Here is a 15,581-nt window from a genome sequence, read left to right on the forward strand (position 1 = left end):
TATTTATTAGCTGCTTTCAAACATATTTCATGATCTTCCTCAGCAGATTTCCCTTATTATAGAATTGTTCATGTTCAAATGTCCTTTTTCTCCCTGGGGGCCTTTCGCCCACATTGTCTTGATTTCAAACTATTTATGTCCTATTTCCTTTTTTAACTTGAATTTATTAATGCTGTTTTTAATAAACTAGAGGAACTTGTCTTACCCATTTCAATAAAGCTCCTATATTTGGTATTAAAATAAAAAATGTGGAAATAAAATATGCAGAAGTTCCCTGAAATGAAAAGCCAGTTCACAGTGGACAGTTTGACACACTCCCTTCACAAGAAACACACACACACACACACACACACACACACACACACAACTATGTTACCACAGATTCCAAGAAGTCTCAGGCCGGGGTGGTATCACAAGCTACTTTCACGTCTCGTATACATTCTCAATTCCCCTTGGAATAGAGGAACCTGAAAAACTGCCTCCTGGGATGAAAACACCAGCTTCATCTCTTCACTTGCTGAGTGACCGTGTGAAATCACTTTAGATTTCTGCTGCATCTGTCATTTTTGATAATTTTTCGGTGAAGTAACCTCACCTCTTTCTCCGAGCTGAATTCCCCCAAAAATCTGATTTCAACAATTACAGTCTACTAGGACGTTCAACTTCCACACTGTCATGCTCCCTGTGTGAGAGTGGAGATATGCAGAGCTCTGATTAGTGGGGTACAGACTGTTAGCTGCAGTGACAGCTGTGCCACAGTGATAGGTGGGCGACACAGCAATCTTGACGTGTGATTGTATGCCAATGGGCAATATTGCCCGAAAGTTATACTGCGGCCAACTTTTCCACACGGCCAACTGGTTGGTGGTTGTCACGCTGGCCAAAAGATTTGAGTGGTTCAACTCTAACAGAAAATATGAGAGTGGAATTTTTAAAAACTTTGAGTGAGTAGTTCCATCACATTATAAATGCAGGTTATGGCAGAACGTATATCTGGATGGGTCAGCCGTCCACCTCCACCCAGCCTCCTGCCTCGTCCCCTGCAGCCAGCTGTGTGCTGTGGAGGAGCAGTGTGTGTGTGTGTGAGCAGTGGAGGGCCGGGCCTCCGGGGAGGCTTCGAGTGGCCACTCCATGACCAGCCTGAAAGGCACTCGGGCAGCCATGGTGTCTTTGTCTCCTCGTCCAATCTGGCCAGCTCATCTCTCCCATCCATCCTTCTCCCCCAGTGCTTCCTGTCCTCCCTGTGCGCCTGCAGCAGCCTCTCACGTTACAATGGAGCCAGGCCTCGGTGGCTCAGAGAACAGACACTGTCCCATCTGGACCACTGAGGACACTGAAGAGCGGCGGGAGGTGGACAGACAGAGGAGGACAGCAACTGACCAGATGAGTTTTAGTCAAATCAAAGCTACTTTCTACCTTCATGTATTAGTGTTTATGTTGACAAAGAAAGGGAAGTTACTCCAGACAGATGGACTCGTGCTAAATTTACATGATGTGTGTTTCAGGCAGAAATGGATTTTATTTTGATGATGATAAGATATGAATGTTGCGCGTATGAACTATATTCTTGGATAACAACAATTATATTGCTAATTCTGGCCTATACACACAGACAGAAAGTGAAGCGCATGCACCCAATAACAATACACATAATACAATTACCCATCACTGGCTCACCTTCTCCCACTTGGAGCTTAGCTGTTGGTCAACAACAAAACAAAACAGAACAGAACAAAAAGGTAAATTAAAAGTTTACAAAAAAAAGTGCACGGAAAGGTTGATTTGGGATGAGAAAATAAAGATGATGAAAAGGTTAATGGATCTCAGGGAGCTTAGTATTTTATCATCCTGCAGATTAAAAATTATAATAATGATACCAATAACAATCATTATACATTTTAATTGCACAGCACTTTTCAATAAACTCTGGGACACATTTTGTATAATAAAAAAAGACAAAGTTAAGATAAACATAAAAAAGATATACACTATTAATCATAGATTGGTATATAATGAAGGATGATAATGTTGGTTATATGTTTATAACAGGAATAAAAGGGCCACAGATCTCAGGTCTGGGTGGGGGTGTCTAACTTCAGACCACGCCCCTCGGGGTTCGACGCAGCTACAAGAGTTGTCGCCACTCTATGATGTGCACACTCCTGCACGCGACAGGCGCGTGGCAGGCAGAGAGGAGCAGGAGAGCGCGAGAGCTGATGGACGTGGAGAAACACCAAGTCTGCGTGTGTGTGTGCGTGCTTCTTTTTTTTGTTTTTTTTACTCAACTTTACGGTGGAGACGGAGCGTGAAACAAGTTCAGGAATTCAGTGTATTTTGCGTAAATGGGCACGTTATGTAGAAATAGCTTCAAATCAGTGGAAAGAAGTCCTGGCAAGATGGAAGAAGTAAAAAAAAAAAGATTTAATATTTAAAGCGTCTAAATCAAGTGTTTGGTTATTTCCAGCATTTAATATTCGTATTTATCGTTTCTTTAATCTTAAACTTGTTACTGATTCTATACGGATTATTCTCCAAATCTGGCAACACGTTTGTTTTTATTCTACCGTCCCACAATGGCCTGTCTTTAACTCCAGGACAGCTCACACACACTAAATGTTCCTTACCAGTCAGTGGCTGCTTTAAGAAGATAATCTTTGCAATTATATATGTAGTATTAGTATTCATTATTATTATACTAATTAAGCGGGTGAGTGATTTTAGATGAGCTCCGTGCAGAGCGGAGGAGGATCAACACGTTGGCCGGAGCAGACAGCCTGACGCTGGGGCTGCAGGGAGGACTGGAGCCGGTGGGCAGCTCCACTTTGTTTTCTGAACCTTATCTCCTGAACCACAACTAATACGGAAGAGAAGGTGGAGGAGTGTGTGAGAGAGAGAGAGAGAGAGAGAGAGAGAGAGAGAGAGAGAGAGAGAGAGAGAGAGAGAGAGAGAGAGAGAGAGAGAGAGAGAGAGAGAGAGAGAGAGAGAGAGAGAGAGAGAGAGAGAGAGAGAGAGAGAGAGAGAGAGAGAGAGAGCTTTTATTTGTTCACTGGGACTGAGGAATGTCTTTCACTCTTGGAGGGGCAGCCTTTCTGAGAAACTTTAAAAATATGACTTGTGGCTCTGTGCTTCTTCCGTGACAAACTTTTTTTGGTCAACAAACCAAAATGACAAACAGATCCTGGTCATTTGACAAACTGACTCTGGGTCAGATGATGTCGGTCATCACGCTGTCACATCTGGAAACAAGCAGCCTGTGAAACAGAGAGGACACAGCTCTCACATGACAAACAAGCAGAGGGCAGGACACGTTAGGCTCGGTCAGTTCTACAATTTGACACACCTCAAACACTCACGAGTTTCACAAAAAGAGCATTTTAATATGTTTTCCAGGTTATAAAAAGAAGAGGTAAAGAATAATATAGTTGTAAGAAAGCAGCAACCAAAGGGATGGAGTTGTTGGATTTCAGCGTTTGTGGAGGTTTTCAATTACAGGAGCAATCCTGCTAAATTTAAAATACTCCATTACAAGTCTACATTAAAATAGGTATAATTAGAAAGATTTGCTCACAAGTAATTCAAGTTTAAGTCTACTCAAAGTGGAGGAAATTGTCTCTGTGAGGACTATTCCACATTACATTAAAGCATCATTTTATTGATGCATTAAGATGCAAGTATCGCGGAACCTTTTCATATCACCTGTAAAGGTTTCACTGACACAATTCTGTATTTTATTAGATCAAATTAACACATTAATGCAGCTATTGTTTAGACTTCGTTTGCACTGTTATTTACTTATCATGACAATAAACCAATCAAAAAACAAAATAAATGGAGCCTGGAGGTGTAAAGGTGTTGGTCAAATGATCTCCTCTGAAATGAAACTACAAGGATCTAGAACGTGTGAACGACTGTAACATTCCATCAGTGGCGAGTTCAAACTCTTCTCCTCCCTGCTGGTCACATGTCGTGTTGAGTGTTCGAGGAGCTCCGTGTGTTCTCCTCCTGGAACTCATGGCCGCTGGACCCTCTGACCGCCACCGAGGCGCAAACCCGCAGCGACCCCGAGGAAAAAACCCCGAGTCCAAACCCCCGAGTCCAAACCCCCGAGTCCCGGGTCGATCAGCTGAGAACCACCTCCGAAACCCCGTCTCCATGGAAACCGCCTCAGCGGCGCCGCGAGGCCTGGCTCGAGGGCTGCTGTGAATGGGATGACGTCACGGCGACGGCGCCAGAGAGTCTGTAAGAGGGAGAGAGAGAGAGTGAGGGAGAGAGGGAGTGGGAGAGAGAGAGGCTGCCGCTGCCTGGTGGTTCTCTGCTCGGCTCCGGCTCTGCACCGACGTGCCCTTGCGCCAATCCATCACCTGTCCGTCAGCCATCAGTCAGGGTGCGACGCGGGAAATGTGCACAGCTGCGGGCTCGCGAGGACGGAGGAGAGAAAATGGAAAAAGCCAATTGCACCAGATGTGGACCCAGACTGTGGGAGCTGCGCGTGATATTAGAAATGCACAAAAAGAAAGAGAGGGAGAGAGAGCGAAGGGGAAAGAGGATCGCGAGGAAGAATCGGTGCGTGTCTGGTGAAGAGAACCGCGCGTAAAGAACAGTGACATATGCGTTTAGTTGGATTTAGAAATATAATGTGGAACACGAGAGTTAAGTCTTGTATATCTGGATGCAAATGTATCATGACATACACCTTGATGGGTCAGAGCAACTTTTTCTCTGCTCGGTGTTTCTGCTCTCAATAATCCAGCAGCTTCTCTGTCGGCTCTGATCTGCGTCTCATCTCGTCCTTTACGCAGAATCGCTCCCTCGGTTTGGTTCAGATTCGCCTGCATGCGTCCTCCACTCTGCACTGTCCTGCAAAAATGACAATAAACATTAAAGTAATCATATTTCCATTTCAAGTCCACCCAAAGTTTTAACTGCAATCATCACCACTCCTCTTAAAACCAACCCAAACCATAACATGCATTGGTTTTAAATTATATCCTAATTTCATTCCATTTCACTATGCATGCAGACGCACATGGAGCAAATCACAACAGTATATCTCACACACACGCGCGCACCTGCCCCCGGGGCCACTCAGTCTCTCCGTGCCATCGAACACTATCCCATCACCTCCAGCTGCAGAATGAAGCGTGTAATTTCAAATGAGTCATTCTGGAAACATTAACGTGTCAAATAGTCGTCAGTCAACTCTTCACGTGCTCCGACATGAGAGCCGTGTGTGTGTGTGTATGTAAGTCATGAGTCAGTGAAGCAACAACAACACACTCAGGTGACCGTTTACAGAGGAGGTGCGCGAGGTGTTTGGATAAATGCGCAAAGCCCACTCCAAAACCATGAAGTGGCGCGAGGCAGGGCTGAATAAAACACTACTCTGACTGATGTTTGGTGCGCACATTAAAACATTTTACGAATGTAATTGTTATATTTGTTTGAGTTGTGTTACAGGCTACACGTTAAGGTGTGGAAAATAATTTTAAAACTTGTAAATCAGCTGGTACATTTTCTGATCGGCACTGTGGCGCACAAGGTCTGAAAGTTTCGATCACATTTCACAGAAGGAATTGAGCACAATTTAAGCCCCAGTTGGTAAAAAACAAACAAATAGAGAGTGACTAAAACAATCTGAGCGTCAACACAGTGAATCTTATATTTCGGACAAGTTTACCACCATTGGATCCACAAGCTTCATGCACAGGGACGCGCTTTCTCATGCGTAAAAACTGCTCCGTCTTTTCCTCTCGCTCTCGACCGTGTTCCTGGTGGAAGCTGTTTCTGTTTCACCACGAACATTTTCCTGCTGGAGGCTCCTGCAGTTTGATGAAACCTGCCCCCACGCGCACACACACAGAGACGCGCACACCGGTCCGGGCTGGTGTGAATTAAGAATCATCAGACGCGCCTGATGCCATCACTGCTCCTCACCTTCCAAACACCGCAACAGGAAGGAGAAGGAGAATAAAAGCACGGCTGCTGGTCCTTATTACTGATCTGTCTTTCGGATCAGTTATTAAAAATATATTAATATAGTGTTGCACATGGAGTTTGTGAAATTTTATTTTACTGTGGCTGCTCGCTTGGTGAATTTGAAGTATAAATGAATTTCTGCTTGATCTCAACTGCAGAAACGAGAGATCAAATCAAAATCACGCACGCGGGGGTGCTGGCGCGTGCACACACCATGCCATAGTCAATTGACAGCCACGCAAATCATTAATTTTCTTGATCAGAAACAGGTAAGGGCTTCATTTTCCCCAATTGCCCACCGGAGCTGCTGGAGCGCCCACTGCGCTCCGCCTCCAGCTCGCGTTGCCACCGGTAACGCGGAGGAGGAGGAGGAGGGTTTCCGCAGTCGCAGCCAATAGCAGAGCTCGTAGGTGCTGAGTGACACCGTGGCCGCTCCCAATCGTCGCGTTTGTCCCGCCCGTGTCGCTTGCCCAGCCTGCAGCCTATATAAAGCGCACTGACAGTTTAGCAACCCAGTCTGATCGTTCAACGTCTGGCTCCAACCGGGACTTTAAAAAGAAGAACCACCGCAGCTTCCCTTCGCTACAACATCAACACTGATTTAAAATGAAAGCAATAAGCCCCGTGCGATCCTTCCGGAAGAGCAGCGCGAACCTATCGGAGCACTCCCTGGGAATCTCCCGGAGCAAGACCCCGGTGGACGACCCGCTCAGCCTCCTATACAACATGAACGACTGCTACTCCAAGCTGAAGGAGCTGGTGCCCAGCATCCCGCAGAACAAGAACGTCAGCAAGATGGAAATCCTGCAGCATGTCATCGACTACATCCTGGACCTGCAGATCGCGCTGGACTCTAGCGTCGCACTCACCAGCCTGCATCACCCCGCGCGGCCGGGGCAGGCTCCGAGCAGGACCCCGCTGACCACCCTCAACACAGACATCAGCATCCTGTCGTTACAGGTAATTACACCCGCGCGCGTCCTCGTCAGAAAACGGGCCAGCGGCTGGATGGTGGTGGTGCGTTTGTGGAGGAAAATCCATTGCGTATTTTATCTGTGCGCATAGCTGCTGCGCCTTGTGCGCACAAAATGGCTTGTTGGGGGGTGGTGGGAGGGGGGGGGGGGGGGAGAGAAAGAAAATGGCATGTATGTGTACATTTCTTCTTTTGTTCATGATAAGAGGAAGAGCTCCGACCTGCACTGCGCTGTGGCAGCGTCGGGCACTTGGCTCTGGATGCTGCGTAAAACGAATTAATGCTCTGTTGTTTGTTTGTCTTTGTTTGTTTGTAGTCGCCGGAGTTGCCGTCAGAGCTGATGACAGATGACAGCCGGACTCTGCATCGTTAAAGCGGTGAGTAAAGGCTGTCCTCATGTCCTCATGTCCTCATGTCTGCTGCTGCTGCAGTCTGTCCTCTCGGGCTCCGCTGCTACAGACCGTCTCAGTCTGCTGGAGCAGGACGCCTCACGATTATTCATTCGCCAATTCATTTGTGCCATTTGCTAATGTGCGCTCGCGTTGTTGTTACGGTCCCAATGTGTGTGTGTGTGTGTGTCTGTGTGTTATTCTTATTGCATGAGAACGTGCTGCAATTCTTGGGCGTCAGTTATGGCAAAACACAGTCAACTTCCTTTCGATCGTCCATTAAAGCAGATATGAATTCATAACAATAATAATAATAATAAAAACAGATCCCACCATGGGCTTCTTCAGGATTTCTCCCTCATCCAAAGACGCATGGATCAAATTGTATAAAGTCACATTTGCAGCCACATTATTATTATTATGATTATTATGATTATTTCCCCTCTGCACTGGAGCTATGTGGAGTAAAATGGAAGTCACTGGCTCCAGGCTGCTTGGGTTACTGTACACAAGCGGTAGTCGTCAGGCTTGTATTATAGCCTCTTGTGTCTATAATGAAGAGCATCTGCAACAGGAGAAATAATGGCTGTTTGGATTACTGCTACTACGATGTCTGCACATAATTGGTACAAGAAGTGGGTAGGCGCCAGCTGAGCGGCAATTACGCTGATTCTTCCCCAGATTGTAGGTTGAAGTTGTGCGTAAAAAGAGTGTGTGTGTGTCCTCCCTTCTCCCTGCATGACTGTGACTGTGTGTGTGTACATCTGGAGCGCAGGGTTTGCTTAGTATTGGGAGTGTTTGGTTAAATGTTAAAAACTGCGGCTTCCTCCCTGGCGCCAGTCTGTCCGGATCTCTGCCCTGTTTGCATTTTCTAAACACGCCTCTCTTTCTCAATCTTTTGCAGGTGTTTGGTCAGGACGCAAAAAAACACACACACTCTCTCTCTCTCTCTCAAACACACACGCACGCGCGCAGGACCTGGGGAGCAGGACTTTACTCCCCCCCCCCCTCCATTCCTCCCCCGACTCACCACCAACCTCTGTCCTCCTCCAGGCCTGGACTCATGTTATTTTTTTTCTCTCTCTCTTCTGACGCTGAAACCCAGAGACTTTTTCTTGTTGCTTATAATGGGACAATCTTATGTGATGTGTTTTTTGTTTTTTTTTGGACACTTTCATTGTTATTTAACTTAAGATTTTTTTTTGTTGTTGTTGTTATTATTTGTGAGTCCTTTCTGGAAAATGGAAGGCGCGTTATATTCCCGTAAATGGGAGGAAAAACGAAATTATTGTCCCAAGGATTATTTCCCCCTCTCCTCTCTCTCCTCTCCCCCTCTCCCTCACCCCTTGTCCTCCCCCTCTCCTTGTTGAAGTCTTCGCTTTTTTTGCGGAGGTGGGAACGTGAAATAGAAGAAAAAAAAAAAACTTGGGTTAGTTACTGTAAAAAGTTTAGTCTTGTCTTGTCCGATTTGTTGGCACACGAAGGACTGGACGCTGTTTAAAAAGAAAAGAAAAAAGTCAAAATGAAAAGAATGAAACCTTTGTCAACTCTCATCGGGGGGGTTATCTTGTATAGTTGCAGGAATATGACACTTCTGCAAAAAGTGTAATGTTGTACTTAATTATGCTGAGACTTTTTATAAAAGTAATGTAAATTGTACCTTTTTTTTATACAAAAATAAATCGGAAAAAACGACAACGACTCGGAGGGTGTTTCCTTTTTTATTTGAAGGAGTGGATGAATTGGTGTCATGGAACCAGTGCGTGAAAAGCCTCGTGTCCCAGCTGTACGTCCAGCTGACATTCCCCCACAGCTGTATGGACACGAGGGCTGCTGTATGTACAGAGAACATGTGACGCACTTCAGAGACGAGCTGCACAACAGAGCGTCCTTATCAGACCTGCACTGTGTGACCCCCCCCTAATGGCTGGAAACGCTCCCTCCTCGGGGGCAAACGCGACCTGTAAGGCGCACAGTGGCGTCGCAGCTTATTTGGGGCACACTGGCTGCACTTCTACTTCCTCACATGCCATGTAAAGTAAATAGGCTTTAAATGGGGGTTTTCAGCGTGACAGCCTGAACCGTTAATGCTATGGGGCTGCAGGCAGTGTTTAAAAGAAGAGGGGGGGGGGGACAATTATGGAAATTTAACTTGAGGTGAAAGTGGGCCGCTGATGCGTTGCTGTTCCCAAAAGTGTTATTGTGGGAAGCTACGGGTTTTAATTCCCTTTTTTTTTTTTTTATACTGGGGTTTGGTGTTAGGGCTTTTAAAATGGGTTCTTCTGTCTTGATACAGCAAATGACAGATTCTACTTCTCACATTCGAAACATCAAGTAGTCGGAGCACCATCGAACAGGTTCTGTTTCTGGCCTTTCGAATCGACCTGGGGATGTGACCACAGTGAAGGGAATCAGAGGACTTGAACACTGCACTGTGCAAGTGGCATCAGTCTGGAGGAGGTACAAGGGGCCGGGGGCTGCTGGGGGATAAAGATACCTGTCAATCATCATCGCCCTCACATTGACACCCCCCCACCGGGCTGCACACTCACATGCAATGATGATTCACCCCCCCCCCCCCCCCCCCAGTACCACTTCATGGGATCTGTTTGGATCAAGTGAACTCTCTCTTTACGGCTGTTGAAACAAATAATACTGCATTGATGTATGAATTATAATTTTAGTAATTTACACTGAAATGTAGAATTAAAAACTGCTCAAAGACTCCACTAGGTCAAACTTTGAGGGTCACTGAGCTCAAGTTGTTTCCCCACTTGTCTGACAGACACCACGCCACCAGCCTGCAACACGTTCGTATGGAAAGTGCGCCATCTATCGGCCCTACATGAAACACTCCAGTGACAACCCTCCTCTCGGCCTGCGACTGTCTTCCATCAAACTGCATTAAAAAAACATAAAAAATAAGACTTTCAGATGAATTTACTTAGCAGCTGGATCTCAGTCTACATGACTCCACCGCTCCTCACTGGTTTTCCTGTGAGAAGCGGCGGAAAAAAAGAGAAAACATGACACCGAGTCCACAGAGTCCACAAGTTTATTGATTCACAAAACACAGTTTCACAAGGGATTTCGGAAAAGGCCGATACCGCTCTGGAGTCGAGTGCATGCGCTTTCTTCTACCACAGAAAATACCAACAACACCGTACCACTGTCTGCTAAGCCATCTATCTAAAATCTATTTCATATTTTTACTCGTTTCCCAAAACAGCGCCTCCAACAATTCGTCCACAACAAGTAACATAAGACACATTATTTCCACACTACAGCAGAACGTTCACATGAGAGAAATCGCACAGTAACTATTCAAACACAGGAGAGGCACACGCATCGTAACACAAGGGAACGTGAACCATCCCAGATTTGACCTGACCAAAGCATCTCCTGGTGTAATTAAATACTAATGTAACTACAGATGTATCCTAGTACTACTCACAGCTGGTTTCCTACACTTTCTTCCAAACATTGAAACACTACTCGACTCGAATATCGTTTGGAAGACGTCACAACATCAAACGACAACATCATCGGAACAACACACACGTTGTGGCTCCTGCTCAGAGGACGCTCTCCCTCTCGTCTCCCAGGCTGATGGTGAGCAGGTTCTGGTTGTGGATGGTGGCGGTCGTGGTGCCGCCGCTGCTGCCGGGGCTGATGACGACAGCCGGTGAGATGTCGATGCCCAAGGAGGAGTTGGTGGTGGACTGTGTGCCCGCGATGTTGGCCTGCTGCTGACGGCTGTTGTTGGTGTTTGTGTTGTTGTTCAGCGTGGTGTTGCTGGCCGTGCGGTTGAGGTTGCCTATGTCGCCGGACGGCCATCCCTCGTCGGGGCTGCTGGCCATCAGGCTGGCCTCGGACGGAGCCTCGGAGCAGATGGACATGCGGGCCACTGTGGCGTCGTGCAGGCCGCTCAGGCTGCTGGGGAGGAGGCCTCTCTTCTTCACCAGCCCCTCCAGCTCCAGCTCAAACATCCCGGGCTTCATAGCATCTCCCTCTGCGCAAGCGTCACCTTGAGCCTCCTCCAGGGAGCGGTCCGAGGAGCGGTCCGAGGAGCTGTCGCTGGAGCGCATCCCCGAGTCAGACGAGTCCTTCTTATCCAGGAGGATTTCTGGGAGGAAGCCGGCGGGCTGGGAGGCTCTGTGGGATGAATGAGCCTCTTGGTGGAGGAGAGGAGTGGTGTTGTCAGCGTCGTCCGGGCCAGAGTCTTCATCGTTGGGAAGCTTGTGGTAGTACGAGCCCGCCGCCTTCTTCCTGGGGCCCGGGGTCCTGGAGGATGAGCTGTGGTCCAGCTTCTCATCCTCTTCACTGATGGGGTCCAGGGGCGGGGGATCGGCCCCTGACGCGAAGTCTGTGGCATCACTAGTCTTGGAGCCTCTCTTGCTGAGGGACTTGCGGCCGTCTTGGTCAGCTCCTTCCTTAGCCTGACGAATGGGAAGAGAATTTCAATGAGAATAACATGAAAATATACAGTATCCTGAGCGATTGGCAGGGAGGCCTCAGTAGAGGGGAGTCCTGTCTGTTCTTATGTGCCAAGACAAACAAGGAGTTTAAGCCAATAATTAAGAAACACAAGAAGCAGTGATTTCCCCCCTTTCTGGTCCAGAGTAAAACCTTTACTACTGCACAGGCCAGAGAAATAAAAAAAAGAAAGTAAAAGCACAAGTTAAAGAATAACATAGCATTCAGGCTGACCTCAGGAATACGTCGACACAGATTAATGACGACGGTTACCACAAGTTATTTTCCTGACAGCGGGGAGCTTCTGCTCGGATTTGACTAAAGTATTCATGTCGCCAGTGATGCATTGACAAAAGCTCCACAGTGTACTCGTGACTGTCCACCCACCCCTCTGTCCTCGGCGCTGGCAGCCTGCAGGAACTGGCCGGGGTGGGGCTGCACGGGCCGCTCCCCTCCGCTGCCGGACATCTCCACCTGGGCCATCTGAGCGATGTACTCCCTGTAGGCATCACTGTACTCGGCCTGCTGCTTGTCTGTCAGCTTGCAGATGTCATTGGAGGATTCCTGGGAGTTGAGGCTGGACATGCTTGAGGTGCGGTGATTTGCCACCTGACGAGACGAGACAGAATCATGGGTTGGTTTGTAAACAGCCGCGTGAGTTTGTTGAAGAATATATTTGTGTTGAATCGTAGCATCATGGGTGTTGGGCTGTTCATTTACACTGCATATTTCATATTGTAAATGCACAGTTACAGTGCATTAGTAACCGATATTAGAATTTTAAGTTGCCGGCAGAGATCGCAGACGGAGCTGTGGTGTGTTTGCAGCCTTGCTTGATTTGAATTTGAAACACGTCAAAAAGTGCGATCATATAAAATAGCAGCGGAGCCAGCTGTCTACGTGTGAGTGTTTGCTCGTGCCTTGCAGATTCAGCAAATTGGGAATAGGGGAAGGTGAAAGCAACAAACACGGGGCCCTCGACACCTTTTTGCTGCACTGCAGATTGTGTGTGTGTACATGTGTGTATTTTTAATTCTTCCATCTCCGAGAACACACCATGAGCTTCCTGTGCCGTTCTCTTTTCTCACGTAAAACCACATTAATGTGAAACCACTGAGGTCAGTCACACGCTGGCGGAACGGGTGCGCGGTGCAGAGGACACGTGGCCGTGTGACAGTTAGGGGCGTGTGACCTTGCGAGTAACACACTCGCACACATATGCTAACACCTGCAGTTTTTACTCATCTGTTTTGGGTTGAGTATATTATGCACACATCAGATGAGTGTGTGTGTGTGTGTGTGAAGTATCTGAGGTGCTGGTGGAAACACTGACCGGCCAGTGCAAGTTGGTGCTGTTTCTCGGCGGCTCCTCCAGCCCGGCCCCGCTGAGCTCCTCGAAGCTGAGGTTGAGGCTGAACGCCGCCGCCTCCGACGGGGCTCCTCCCGGGCGCCTGACGGGCTCCACGTGGTGCACGCTGCTGCCCTGCTCGCTCACAGCCCGGGACTCGTCCTGAAGCACAGCCTGGCTTTCATCATGACGTTGCTCCATCACCTTGGGAAAAAAAAACGCATCGTGGCTCAAGATTTCACATCAACAAAAACGTTTGAGTTGGGTTTGGGAAGTTGGTCGTAAACATGTTTTTTCAGAGCATGTGATGTAGAAAACAAGAATGTTAGGGCGACAACAAAAAGCATGTGCTTACGAGAGGAGCACTGCGAGCCGCTCCTTAAGGAGAGCCATTCAACTGTCCACTCCTGCCCAACAATAACCTCCCTTCATACAGATACCAGGCAGCCATCTTGAACCAGATGGCTGTGCTGGCTGCGTCCTGGCAACACAACACTGTTTAGTGCGTGAAGCCGTCAGGACACTGCACTCTCCAGCTGCTCGTATGTGTGGCCCCTGCGTCAGATCCCCGGCACAACACGACCAATCCAGGGCTCTGGTTTGGTATTAGGAGCACACACTGACATCTGACGGAGCGGAGCCGGCTACATGTGTCAGTGATTTCAGCCGCGGCTCAGCCGACGGGACTCCTGGCTGACTGACCTTCTCGTAATACGGATTATAAAATCTCCGATCCTAATATATCTCAGCGCTGCACAAGATGTCGTAATTTTGTGATCCCGTCTTGCTTCTTTTCGGAAATAAACAGGAGCTGACATGTATCAACAGCAGGACGGCTCTGGCAGGAAAGTGTCTGCAAAGTATCACAGAGGAGAATGTGCGCTATTGTTAATCTATTTCAGGCTTTGACTCTATAGAGGAATGAAAAGGTGGCTGCTATGTGGTGGACTTTTTGTCATTTATATCATGATGGCCCACTTCTTCTGATTTGACTCAACACACCATAATCTCTTATCCCATTTGCAACTTTATATGTTTAACACGAGACCCCCACCGGGCAGCGATATTAAATCAGGCTGTGAGGGAAGCGAGGGCGGAATTTTAGTCTCACCATTCCCCTGAAGAGCTGCCAGTCGCCAAAGTTCATCTCCATCTCCTTCTTCAACTCATCCAGGTTACACTGAGACAGCACGCGGCCGTTTACATTGGCCTGTAATGGACAAGGACAGGATGGATTGGTTGGTGAATGCGTTTAAATTAGAATCAGGCAACATAACTGTGTGAGTTGGCAGTTAAAAAGGAAACTGGAAAGAAACTATACAAAGAATATGAAAACAACATGCGCGTTAACTATCTGCAAAGTACCAGAAAACTTTCTCCCCCCCCTCTTCAACAACAAGCTTTAGAAACATATGGATCGAAAATCTGCCTGTTATTGACAGACACACCTTCTTGATGATGGAGGTGTATTGAGGCAGCATGCTGGAGTCGACTCCATCCATCTGTTTGAGACGCTCACACACGGCATCTGTGTTCATCGAGCTGAGCAGGGCTCCGGCAGAGACCTGCACAGACACGTACGTACATAATGAGAGAAAGGTATTCAGAGTTTTCCAGTGGATTGAGGTCACCGGGGCAAACTCGACACACTGTGTTAGAGCAGCTCGTCACTCCTGACACATTCGGTTAGGTTCAAAACAAGCGACAATTCCTGGCGGAGTCGTGCAGGCCCGGTTGCTGCGACGCAGACGGAGGCGCGACACCACAATCCCACACCGTAACTTTTGTCTACCAGGCACACAGTGTCAAAGTGTCAAAGTAAACAAGGCTGTCAACCTCTCCAAATACACTGTTACCTGCTCTCATGCCCTTTTCCTCACTGTATACATAAAGCGGGTAAAGTGTGTGCACAACCCTTGAGGGATGGAGCCTGTAAGTCTGTGAGGCGCAGCGGAGCCGGGCTGAAGCAGCGGGCCGGCGAGGAGCCATGAGGCTCGGTGTGAGTGATGCCAGTGGCCTGTCGATGCTGTCGCAGGCCTCGCAGACAGACAACACGCCACCCGGCTGGCACGTAAACTAAACAAGCCTCACGTGCCCTCCCGCGTCCCACTCCCCGCCCTCCTTCCACTCACCCCACCAGCTCGTCTTTGTGTAACTTCACTCTTGTTCCTTCCTTCCCTCCTTCCCTCCCTCCCTCCCTCCCTTCCTCCCGCTCACATTCCTTCCCCCTCAGTCTCCTGCACTGACCTCCTTCTCTCTTTTCCATCACTCTGCTTCTCTCTTCTTCCCACCCCTCTCCTCACCTCTGTCCTCCCCCATCTCCCAGCTATTAACACCATTAAGAAGCGGCTTCAGACTCGGCCTTCCTTTGGGTTTTGTTTATGGTTTCGAGGGAGAGGAAAGAAGAGCTTCGTCGGAC

General features: G+C 47.9%; 2 protein-coding genes across 4 annotated transcripts in view; one reads left to right on the plus strand and one right to left on the minus strand.

The window, feature by feature from the left end:
• The first annotated feature begins 6,479 nt into the window (after positions 1 to 6,479).
• On the plus strand, positions 6,480 to 9,036 carry id2a (inhibitor of DNA binding 2a). The gene is made up of 3 exons (XM_062397436.1): positions 6,480 to 6,936; positions 7,266 to 7,326; positions 8,243 to 9,036. Exons 1-2 carry the CDS (start codon positions 6,583 to 6,585, stop codon positions 7,320 to 7,322), a joined length of 411 nt encoding a protein of 136 aa, XP_062253420.1. The 5' UTR covers positions 6,480 to 6,582; the 3' UTR covers positions 7,323 to 7,326; positions 8,243 to 9,036.
• Positions 9,037 to 10,375: 1,339 nt separating this feature from the next.
• kidins220a (kinase D-interacting substrate 220a) overlaps positions 10,376 to 15,581 on the minus strand; it is a 44,833-nt gene continuing 39,627 nt past the window's right edge. For all 3 annotated transcript variants that reach the window (XM_062397000.1, XM_062396998.1, XM_062396997.1), the window contains 5 exons: positions 14,611 to 14,727; positions 14,274 to 14,372; positions 13,148 to 13,366; positions 12,202 to 12,423; positions 10,376 to 11,777 (listed from right to left, as the gene is read on the minus strand). In XM_062397000.1, coding sequence (XP_062252984.1) covers positions 10,914 to 11,777; positions 12,202 to 12,423; positions 13,148 to 13,366; positions 14,274 to 14,372; positions 14,611 to 14,727 — 1,521 coding nt within the window. In that variant the 3' untranslated portion in view covers positions 10,376 to 10,913. The remainder of the gene's footprint in view (positions 11,778 to 12,201; positions 12,424 to 13,147; positions 13,367 to 14,273; positions 14,373 to 14,610; positions 14,728 to 15,581) is intronic.

The sequence above is a fragment of the Platichthys flesus genome, chromosome 10, assembly GCF_949316205.1.
Source record: "Platichthys flesus chromosome 10, fPlaFle2.1, whole genome shotgun sequence".
In the NCBI taxonomy this organism is placed as follows: Eukaryota; Metazoa; Chordata; class Actinopteri; order Pleuronectiformes; family Pleuronectidae; genus Platichthys; species Platichthys flesus.